Source organism: Epinephelus fuscoguttatus, linkage group LG8 (assembly GCF_011397635.1).
Source record: "Epinephelus fuscoguttatus linkage group LG8, E.fuscoguttatus.final_Chr_v1".
Lineage (NCBI taxonomy): Eukaryota > Metazoa > Chordata > Actinopteri > Perciformes > Serranidae > Epinephelus > Epinephelus fuscoguttatus.
The window spans coordinates 26,772,010-26,784,097 of NC_064759.1; the positions used below are offsets into that span (position 1 = coordinate 26,772,010).

General features: G+C 43.5%; 1 protein-coding gene across 1 annotated transcript in view; it reads right to left on the reverse strand.

Moving 5' to 3' along the window:
• sntb1 (syntrophin, basic 1) overlaps window positions 1–6,035 on the reverse strand; it is a 61,135-nt gene extending 55,100 nt beyond the window's left edge. Inside the window, exon 1 of the mRNA XM_049583422.1 lies at window positions 5,278–6,035. Within this exon, the coding sequence (XP_049439379.1) occupies window positions 5,278–5,824 (547 nt within the window). The 5' untranslated portion in view covers window positions 5,825–6,035. The remainder of the gene's footprint in view (window positions 1–5,277) is intronic.
• Between the last annotated feature and the right edge of the window lie 6,053 nt (window positions 6,036–12,088).

A 12,088-nucleotide genomic window follows, 5' to 3' on the forward strand; every position in this document is an offset into this window, starting at 1 on the left:
AACAATACAAGTTAATGTTCCACCTTTAAAGTTGCTGGCAGTCGGACCAGTGAATTAAGTTATTTTTCTCAGACTCCAGCTGCTGCATACTCTCCATAGTATAAACAGTGATACATGAGCCTCAAAACCAGCCAGAGCTCAGCCCTGAGCAGAGTAACCGTCCGCTATTGGCCAAACAACAGACTGCTCCACTGATCACAGCTCCACCTTTTAGTAGCAGATCTGTGTGGTAGGTACCCCAACAGAGGGGAGACCAAGAATGGGGATGGTACGGAACGGTTCCATTGGTACCATCATCAACTTTTCACAATGGAAACGGAAAAAAAGGGTACCAAGCTGAACTATACCGTACTGTTCGGTGGAGAAGGGGCTATACAGTACAGTGCATCTTACACTGACTTCTATCAACAGCAGCAAATCTTTTAGCATTATTTAGTTTTTTGTTTCGCTTTCTTTTTTATACACAAATGCCATCATAAAACGTATATCCTGCTGACATGTCAAACGATAGATACCAACCAAGACTACTATCTACAGCACTAGAGGCTAGTGTGGAAAAACTGCAGAAAACTAACTTTCTTTCACACATAACAGTAAATAAGAAAAATGTACTGAGTATTCTCAACACCTCTGGCTACTGAAAACCTGTACTACTCTGAGGTCAGTAAAAATCAATTTAGCCTTTTAGCAGCAAGCCAACCTTGGAAAGGCTTTGTTCAGCCAATCAGCAAAATACATAAATACTCTAAATAAATAATCTGACCTCTCCTTGTGTGGGTAGACATCATCTATATCTCCTTCTGAGTCTAAAACCATCTGTAATCTAAATTTGGGAATAATTTTTGCATGTGAGTAGGCCTATATCCAGTTTTAATTATAAACATAAGTGGATTGAGCCACACAATTCTCCAAAGGAATTGTGTTCATCTCTTTTTATCTTAATCAAATTGCTGTTAGTGCTGAGGGAAAAATAAACTTAACACCCCCATGGTTGGACAGAATTCATCATTGCATAAAACAACAACACAAAAACAAAAACAATGGGAGGAAAAGAAAACAGCTGGGAACATCCAGAGCTGCTATCCTTGTATGACCGTCTCTTGCAGCTACAACTGACACCTGCAAGGTTCTCTCATTACTGCACCAGGGACTTATGAAGTTGTTACCACCGGCAAGTAAGGGAGGTCACGTCTCCTGATGTTGCCATTCGAGGCATCTCACAGGTTCTGTAGGGGGCTGATATCAGGAGAGAAGCCAGGAAATGCTGACTAAGACCGCTGTGCCTTTTTTCATGTCTTTTTGAGAGAGAAGTTCAAGTCTTTCACACACACCTCTCTCCACACACCTGCCCATTAGGCCTCCTTCACTACGGACATTTTGACATGTCACAGTAGGAACAGGTATAAATAATAAAATCAATAATGGCTGAATTCCTCGCATTTGCTTCAGTTTCAGGGTCTTGTCAAGGCTTACTGGGACACTTGAATACAGCAGAGCCATTGTTAATGTTATTAGTAACACCGGTGCTTTTCTTACTATGACAAGTCAAAATATCTGCTGTCAGAGGGGCCAATCACTGTGTGGGGCTTGTCAGATTGTTTCGAAAAAGTTGCAAAAATTGTCAGCTGCAACCCACTCCATCTCTACGTCTGAAACATGTGCGGAGAGGGGGTTCAGATACTGTTTGACAACTCAGCAAGCACTTTGTTTGAATCATACTGCGGTACCATGTGGCCTGGAGCTCTTCTGTTGTAGGACCAGGATGTGTTGACAGTTTGCCATGCAGCCTCCTACCAGTGGCATGTGACAAAGGCCTTTTTCACAGCAGACATTTTAACTTGTCACAGTAGAAAAAGCCCAGGTGTTACTTAACATTAAGGATGGCTCCATTCTATTCAAGTGACCCAGTAAAAGTGACCCGATTAAGCTGGACATAGGCTGTACAATCTGAGCCTGTTTCTGGCCCAATTTTTTGACACACGACACATTTTAGAGACAGACCAAATATCAGATTTGTAGGGCATTGTTGGCTGTGCAATGCACATGGGGGGAGTGAGCACCAATCATGGCCCTATCAACTGCTCCTGAAATTGCGTCCGAAATTTTAGTCATTATCATCAGGCTCTTGCACAGTTGACGCAGAGCCATGAGTCATTCCCCCAGCGTCACAGCCTTTTCGCACTCAGTCAATCGCACAGGGTAGCTGATACCCAGCTAGTTTGTTGGAGCTGCTAACCTGCTGATGTGTGTGTGTGAGAGAGGGAATCAAAACTTGGACTGACTCATTTTTGCAGAAGTCATACTTCAGCTGGCAAACAAACTTTTACCTGCCCACAGTACTGGAGATTTCAAACAAATCTTTATTGACAATTGTCAATAGCCAGAACAGTCCGCAGGGGCAGACGCACCATTTCATTGTCTATTCACTGTAGGCTACAGTGAGAGGACTCATGTTGTGGCTTTACAATCGGACCGCACAGTGTGAGCACATGAATCATTAGCTTTGGCTTTACATTGCTGAGATTTACTCATACAGTGGGAGTTGTAATTAAACAACAACATTTCTACAACAGGCTGCATTGTAGAGTGTATGTCCAGCTTTCGGCAGCCCTCCAGGTGGACTTTGTTATCTCATTTAACAGCTCTCAAGTTGCACTGCACAAGTGCTGGCAATATTCTGCACAACTACAAAGTTGTAATTTTTATTTATTGCATTCCATCAGGATGTAATTTGAAGGCATTATTTGTGCATAACCGATGCCTCGCTGGACCCCCATAACAGCACTGGCTGTGGTTGCGAGCAGCTCTGTGGCACAGCTGCACAACCCTCATTGATCCCCAAAGAGAAATTCACTTTTGACCTGTCAGACTACACGCTGAGCCACAGAACAGAGCCAGCAGAGAGCTGGCGTCTCGCTCAGGGGACGCTTTAACAAAGCGGATGCTCTCTGACATGGGTGCTTGAACCCATGGTCCTCTGAGTTTTTTGACCACGGGTCAATCCGCTGTCCTCTTCCAGCCTGCGTCAGGAGTGAGTGGTCGCTGCCTATTCTAGCTGAATTTGTTTTCCATCTTCCTAATGAGTTTTCAAGATGGCTTGTCAGTGCTACAGTAAAATACACAGAACACAAACGTACAAGCTCTGGTGCATACACACTCGCACAAAATGCACTGCATTGTACACACACACGCAGAGAGATGCACACTCCTCTCCCATGAGACATGTTCTAGCTCTCCTAACAGTTGAATCTGATGTTTCCTCCTGATCTCATTCCCCATGTAACACAGTCTTCCTCTCTCACATCTTAGAAGGTGGCTTACACTCAGGAATAAAAACAGGAATAAATCACTCATTTTTAGGCGTCTTTTTTATTTGAAATGAAAGTTAACCTACTTGGTGACATGTTAAGCACCCTTTGTGCCTCTAAATATCCATAAAACCCCTTAAAATCGCACTTTGTTGCTTCGTACTATTCCTCTGTTTCACAGCTTTACCAAATGCGAATGATCTCTGCTAAACTGCAGCTGAAGTGAACTTCTGTCTCTCTGTTAGCCTTAAGTTAACCCTCCCTGTCGTCTTCATATCAGCCTCTTAGCCTCCCTTGTTGGCTCTCTTTCTGTTCTGTCTCTTTCTATCTGTCTCCCTCTCAGCACTTTCCCCATTAAATTCACATTTCAGCTCTGCCCCCCTCCCGTCTCTCTCTCTCCCTCTCTCCATCCTCCTCCTCGTCTGCTCCATTCCCTCTCTCACTCTTTCTTATCTGGTAAGTTTTCAGCTGGGACCTGCTTTTTCCTTTGCAGTATTATAGCCCCTGTGTCCCCCTGGGAAGGCTCATCACCATGCCTGCATGTGCATGTGTATATGGGGTGTGCAAGAGTGAGAGACACTTTGTTCTTCCTATCTTGGGTCCAAAAGTCCTCACAGGAACAGGAATAAAATAAAAAAAAACAGAAGTGGGCACTTGTGTGCAACATTTTTCCGGTGTGTGTGTTTGTGTACTCGTATGTGTGTGTTAAGGGGGTAAAATGATGTTCATCCTTCAGAGTGGAATCTGCGTTCCATCAGCCTAATTTTCATCTTCACTTTTGGCTAAAAACAACTGCACAACGCTAATCTGGCTGCACTGCTTGTGCGAGTGAGTTGAAAGCAAGTGGGTCCGCGTGCCTTTCCATATGTGTGTACGAGTGTGTGTGTGTGTGTGTGTGTGTGTGTGTGTGTGTGTGTGTGTGAGAGAGAGAGAGAAAGAGAGCCACACACATTTGAGATGTAGAGCTGGATTTGTTTGAACATGAGGGGAAAAGAGACGATAAGAGTTTGACCTTGTATGATTCTCCCATGGCACCTCTGGTTGCATAATAACTATTTCCTTAGAAATCCAAAATGTTCTTTTGTACAAAAAGGCAGCCACTCAGTCACCTGTTTCCCAAATATGAAATAAACCTTGGGTGTCCTGCAAAGCTGCACTACATATACGATTAACTATCCTCCTGTCTCCTGCTGTAAATTAAATAAATTTGCAGAGAAGAAAAGTTTCACTCCAGTTTGCCACCCTGGGAGACTGTTCGTCACAACAAATTCTGACTTTGTATATGAGTAACAAAACAGATTTGATGAAATGAGATATGAATAATATAGGCTGCGGCAATAAAAACACCATCTTTTCTTTCTTCGGTCTCGCTATTAACCAGAACCTCCTTTCTTTAATGGAAAGTAAATCACTCCCTGCAGCAGACGTTTTCATTCCTTCAACACTCAGAGCCCCGCTGCTTTCCATTCTGTTCCTCTAATCAGGGAGTGATTTGCGCCTGGGACGCAAAGTGAATGCAATCAACTGGCAGGTAGAATAGGAAACTTGCAGCATTTTGTGGCCTGAGGGGCCACTGACCTGCTGGATCATATGCATAAAACAGCCCAACACCAGTCCAGGAAATAGAAAGCCATGAGGGATGATAAACTCTCAGCCTCACTGAAGGATGAGGTGCCCATGCATGTTAAGGTCCAGAGCTCCCTTAGGGATCTCTGAGAGAGGTTATATTGGGTCTTCATAAAAATGAAGCTGAAATTCACCCAAACTCAACTCTTATCTCCCCAGGTATGCTGCACAAGCCTTCACTAACACATGTGGGGCTCCCTAAAATAAGATCCAGTGGGATCATTTGGAGCATGCATGTGTTATTAAAAAGTTTGGGATTCCCCGACCCACACACTCCCCTTCACCTCTGGGTCCCTCATCTTTTATGTCAACCTCACACACACACTCTGCCCAGGCTGCCTACCTTCCAGTGTCACCTCTTTCCCGGCCCGTTTCAGTGCCTGCACAGCCTCGTCGTGGGTCGCGTCCCGCAGGTTCACGCCGTTCACGGACAGGATGGCGTCCCCGACGTACAGAGCCTGTGTCTGGTCCGCTGCGAGCCCCTTGAAAATCTTACTGATGAGGATGGGCATTTTATTCTCCTTCCCTCCTTTGATGCTGATCCCAAGTCCCCCGACCTCCTGCTTGGTCACCTTAACGCACCGCTTTCTGTTCGCGATCGCCTCGGGCACTCGCTCCGGGAGGTCCGTGAACGCGTTGCGCACAGTTTGGGGGCCGTTGTTGGAGTTGGCGTTATTGTTGTCAAGGTAAGATCCGTTGGTAACGCCGTTGGAGTTGACATTTTCGTTCACGCTGTCGTTAACGCTGCTCTCCTCGCAGCTCAACGTGAGCGCTTCCTCGTTCAAGTTGACCAAAACTTTGTGCCACCGCTCCCGCACCCAAACCTCCACAAATCCACTTTTTTGCACTCCGGAGGCACCTGAAACTCCCGTCGTTATTACCACCGCCATCTTTGGAGCATTTCTTTAAAATGACATGTGATTGAGTTACCAGCACGCTCTCACTCATTAACTTCCACGCCGTCTCCCCCCTCGCGCTCAGGCTGGACTTTGCCCCTCTCAAGTTTTCTGCGGGACTTGTCAGGCGTCCCGACCAACCAGCCTGAGCCCTTTCGGCGCAAGGCAGCTCGCCGCTCCGCCTGCCCGAGATCCTATCTGCTGGGTGGAGTTTGCTCCCCCCGCCGTTAGCCGATCCCATCTCCAGATCCTGCATGCACAAAATGTGTTCATCATTTCCCCTCAACGCTGGAGACGTGACAGCTGATGCAAAGTTAATCAAGAATAAAACAACAAATCCATTCATCCAGCCATTTTACTCCTATCTGGATAATATTACCACCATAATATATCCTTTGATGTTGAAATATATTTGTCATATACCAGTTTGAAAAGGAAATCAATGTCTATTTCATGAATAAAACAATAGTTGGGTTTTGTGAGTCTGTAAACATGAAGCTGAAGAAGTGACACAGACACGATGATAACTATTCTTAAACGTCTTTGAATTAATAAAATATTCTTAAATATGTCTGTCACTGAGTTTCCAGTTTTCAAATTCCCAGTGAGACCCACTCTGCTGAGCGCGTTCACGCTGCGCACCGGTTACGCGCGTACAGGAATGCGCCTGTGCCTGTTTTGATGTTTCAAAGCGAGAGAGAGGGAAAGAGCGTTTTGTTAGGAGGCTCTGACATGGAAAGACCCCCCTCCGAGGTTTTGCTCTCCATCTCTATTATCATTACTCCAGAGGACATCCACATAACCCCTGTCAATCCTGCAGGCGCGTGAGAGTTCAGATTAGTGAGCTCAGACCGCGAGGGTGCAACCAGTGTCACTGCTGTGTGACGGTGATAGGGGTCTGAGTCCTGTGAGTGACTGACAGGGATACAGGAGAGAAGATGGAGACAAAAGACATGATGGAGCTTCAGTGAGCCATCAGGATGTGATGAGAGGAGGAACAAACGAGCAGCAGCTGCTGTGACTTCAGTGAGGACAGAAAAGTTACATCTTTTTGGATGTAACAACGCTTAGCTCTATAAATATGCTTTTTCTTATATCAGCCGTCACTGTGAAGCATGGCACCCTTCTTTCAGCTTCACCGAGCTATTAGCAGTGGGGCTGCGACACCTACTGGTGACACTTTAAACTGATGAGGGTTCAAATCTGTCCTGGCCAAAGGGAAGCTCCCACAGCTGAACAAAAAGAAACCAAGGGTCATCTGTAGTGCAGTCAAAATAGTGACCAGGCTGCCTTAAAATATTGTCATGATGGGAGATTTTAATATAGTTGTATCAACTCATTATATTAACATCCTGCCAATGATTTGTAATGTGTCATTTTTATTCAGTTTTCAGTGGGTGTTCTCTTACAGGTGAAACAAAGACAATTTCCTGTGCTGGTGTGAAAAAGAATATTTTATCCTGTTCTAGAAACACAGCAGTAACCCATCTCCTGTCTTTAAACGTGAAATTTGTAATCCACTAACACAAACCAACTATCATTTCTTAAAGGAGCAGTGTGTAGGATTTACTGGATATATTGGCAGTTGTAGTTGAAACATGTTCTGATGCGTAGCTAGGGCACATCATCAGTGATGTTACCTGAGGTCAGACACCCTCACCAGAACGATGTCATGTCTGAGGGTGGTCTTAACAACATGCTGAGGGAACTTGAGGTGACTGCCCAAATCCACTGGCAGCTGCCAGTCCTGTGCAGTGTTGAGCAGCCCTGATGTTGCTCTAGGTGTTGTTCTTGGCCTCTCCCCAGCTCTGATGAAGTTGATCTTTTGCTTCATGGGTTTTGACCTTTGACAGCTGGTGATGGCACTACAGATGCTCCCTGCAATGGTCTTGAGCACCTAGTCATGTTGCCAAAGGTATTGGCTTTCTCCCAGAGCTTTTGGGCAGCAACTCAATATGTGCTCAAGGGTCCCCTTCCTCTGGCAAAGGGGGCATGCTGGTGTATCGACCAAGCCTCAGCAGAGTCTGCCATGTTGCACCGCTATGTTTCTATAGTAGCCCAGAACAAACAAACCAAACACTGGCTCTGGATAGGGCCTTTGGCGTTTTTACAGTACCTAAAGGCCACCGTAGGTTCTCCAAAAAAATTGGAAAGGGGGAGAGGATATTCTGTTAGTTGCAGTCTGCGACCTCATGACTAGGTGCCACACTGCTCCTTTATTTGAGTCCTACAAATGGAAGAGGCATGACAAACCAGTATTGTATGTATATTGTGTACAGCATAGTACAGTGTATAGTATGTATAGTACACAGTGTTTGCCCTTTGATTTATTTTACTATATGAATGTATGACTACATGCTGGTAATATAAAGCAACAATGATAATAACAGCAACAATGTATTTTCTCATACATTTAGCAATTGTGCTCTGTCAATTGCATCGTCAGGAGTCCAAGCAGCAACTGCTGCTGGAGCTTTATTGTTAATGCTCAGTTTCTTCTTCTTCTTCTTCTTCTTCTTCTTCTTCTTCTTCTTCTTCTTCTTCTTCTTCTCCACTAAAAGTGTTCATGCAGCAAAAACCACCATCCAGACATGAGGATCATCTTCTCTGGAACCACACAGGGATGCAGGTGAAAACTGTAAAATGTAGCAATTTTGTAACTTTTTCTTAATTTTCTCTCAACCATATTTTCATAAACTCGTCCCAGACCATTGGTCTAATTGTCCAAAACCTTTGGCTGGATCATCTACAGAAATCGCTGATCTAAGGTTATCAAAGAAATTTTGAAACATCAGTCCATCTTTAAGTTATGCATTTTCAAACATTTGTCTTTTAGTTCAGTTTTACTCATAAACCAAAAATGGCAAAAGCAATTATAACCACACTTGGTGAACATGTGTGGATGCTTTGTGCACGCTACGCTAACCAGTCTTGCGAAACTCTGCTACAAGAGGGCGTCACAAATGTGAAAAGTTTTTATCTCATAGTCAGCTACAGGGATGAATATAGAATTTGGTTTGCATCCTCTTCAGTTATGACTCAGTCAATGCATAAAATTTGGAAATGATTGCTTAAAGAGGATGTGGCTTATTACAATAACATCTACATTTCAAGACATTTCACATTCCAAACTAAAAGAAAAAATTGATGCACTATCACCAAGACGTCTCTACAGAGCTGATTTTTTTTTCTCCAGCACATCCTCTGAAATGAAATTTTCCCATGTGATATCATCACCTCAAGTTGTCAGGAGATGTGCAATGTCTTCCTGATGGTGCAGTGATGTAGTGAGTAAGTCACTTGCTTTGGAGAGAGAAGTTGAACATTTGACTCTCCATGTGGGCAAGTACCACACTCCATAAGCAATTTACAGAAGTCTCTGACAGTACATCAGAAACCAGCAGGTTAAGGTATGATGTTTTCTCAGGATTGTATCCCCAGCAGTTAAATTGTTGTGAATGCTTTAAGTTCTGTGACCTCACTCTCTCAGCCTTCTGCTTCTGAGGCTGGTTTGGCTTCCTGGCCCTGCAGCTGGTGGGTATCTCCTGCTACTTTATTAATTCTCATACTAAAATTTCCAATCTCCTTTGACAAATCTTAAATATCCAACATATTTGACTCAAGTAATAATAATTAATCCTGTCAAAAGCCACTATGACCCCTGACAGTCAGCTGTAGTTGAGGGACAAGGTGGTTGGCTTGTAATTCAAAGGTTAAGAGAGAAAATCCTGCAGGAGGTCTGAATCTTTGCATTCTCCAGGACAACATGTGACACTCTTCACACAGTAGCACTATGTACATAGGATGTATTCCAGATCTTGAATGAAAGACAAGTTTTATACAAATGTAGTCAAGCAAAACACATTATCACCGAATGCAACATCGTTTGCTTCTTTTTTTAGTTCAAAAAGAAACAAAACATTTGATGTTCAGTGAAACGACATTAATCCACTCTCCCTTGAAAATATGAAAATGGCCTGACACTCTGATATTGGAATAGCTCTAAGAGATGACCAACCAATGGGACTCCATCTTAGACTTGATACATGCGTCATTCACATCTGCTAAACATAAGTTAATACAACAGAAAGTGGTACATAGAGCTGATCTTATTAATGTTGTACTGGCAAAGATCTACCCAAATGTTGCACCATTGTTGCCCTTGATGTAGGGGCCAGCCAGCAGACTTGATGCATACGTTCTGGTCGTGTCTAAATGTCTCCACCTTCTGGATAAGTATTTTTAAAGCTTTTAGTGACGTTTGGAACCAGTTGGACCCTTACCCAGTCTGGCACTCTTTGGTTTAACTTCAAAGGAATATGGTGCTATCTTATCAAACAATCAATCAATCAATTTTATTTATAAAGCCCAATCACAAATCACAATTTGCCTCACAGAGCTTTACAGCATACAACATCCCTCTGTCCTTAGGACCCTCACAGCGGATGAGGAAAAACTCCCCAAAAAAACCCTTTAACGGGGAAAAAACAGTAGAAACCTCAGGAAGAGCAACTGAGGAGGGATCCCTCTTCCAGGACGGACAGACGTGCAATAGATGTCGTACAGAACAGATCAGCATAATAAATTAACAGTAAACCATATGACACAATGAGACAGAAAGAGAGAGAGAGAGAGAGAGAGATGCAGGACGGACAGTAATGACAGTAGCTTACAACAACATTAATGAAAGTAATAATATAGTTCTGGCTACTGTGGTACAATATGTTGAAAGTATGTGTTAATATCTGGCAGTATACATGTGTGACAATAATCATATGTGTATAATAACAGTAGAAGTATGACTAATGACTAATGATGGCAGCAGCAGCAGGAGGCATCTGGCAGGACCACGGCAGCACCAGAACCACACACGTCACGCTGTCCAGGCACCACTGCAATACAAGTTAACCTGAGAGACAGTTGAGCACAAAGGCTCCGGAGAAGAAGCCGAGTTAGTGACATCCAGAATGGCCGAGTTAGCAAGATGCAGTAATAGGATGATAGGGAGAGAGAGAGAGAGAGAGAGAGAGAAGGTGCCCGGTGTATTATAGAGGGGTCCTCCAGCAGACTAGGCCTAAGTCAGCCTAACTAGGGGCTGGTACAAGGCAAGCCTGAGCCAGCCCTAACTATAAGCTTTGTCAAAGAGGAAAGTCTTAAGTCTAGTCTTAAATGTGAAGACGGTGTCTGCCTCCCGGACCGTAACAGGAAGATGATTCCACAGAAGAGGAGCCTGATAGCTGAAGGCTCTGGCTCCTGATCTACTTTTGGAGACTTTAGGGACCACAAGTAACCCTGCGTTCTCAGAGCGCAGTGTTCTGAGCTACCTGATAATAGAGAGTTACAGTAATCCAGCCTTGAGGTAACAAAAGCGTGGACCAATTTTTCTGCATCTTTTCAGGTCAGGATAGGCCTAATTTTCGCAATATTACGCAGAAGAAAAAATGCAGTCCGGGAGGTTTGTTTTAAATGACAATTAAAAGACAAATCTTGATCAAATGTTACTCCGAGGTTTCTTACGGTAGTGCTAGAAGCCGGAGCAATGCCATCTAACAAAGTCTACATGGTCATAGCTTTCACTGCTCTCCTGGCAAGACATTTGATCCTCCCAAATTGGAAGCAACACGCTCCCTGATCTTTTTCTCATTGGGTCAAAGATGGGGTTTTTTTTCTATTTGTTTGTTTCTATTTGTTTGTTTGTTTTTGGTTTTCTCTTTTCTTTCTTTCATCCCTTTCTCTGTACATTTGTTTGAATAATCAATACAATTATCTGATATAGTAATGTTAGTTCCACTCCTTCACCTTTATGTGTTCTGTAAGCTGTAATCTTATGGGTGGGTGGGTAGGGTGGTCGAGTTTCTTTATGTATGTGTATCCATCCATTCATCTATTTTCGTACCCCGTGACCCCATCATTACCAATTAACCTATCCCCAACCTGCATGTCTTTGGACTGTGGGAGGAAGCTGGAGTACCCAGGAAAAACAGAACATGCAAACTCCACACAGAAGGGCTCTCTTGTGGGATCGAACCAGAGACCCTCTTGCTGAGAGGCGACAGTGCTAACACCATGTATTATTTTTCTGATTTTTCTAATTAACAATATGTTAATATGTAAATACGTATTAATTCATTTATGGGTATGTGGATGTACACACAAGTATATGTTGGTAGAATAATGTATATCCATACTTTGTATAATTCATATGTTCACTCATTTAAATATAAAAAGACACCAGGACAAGTTGATGAAGATATATAT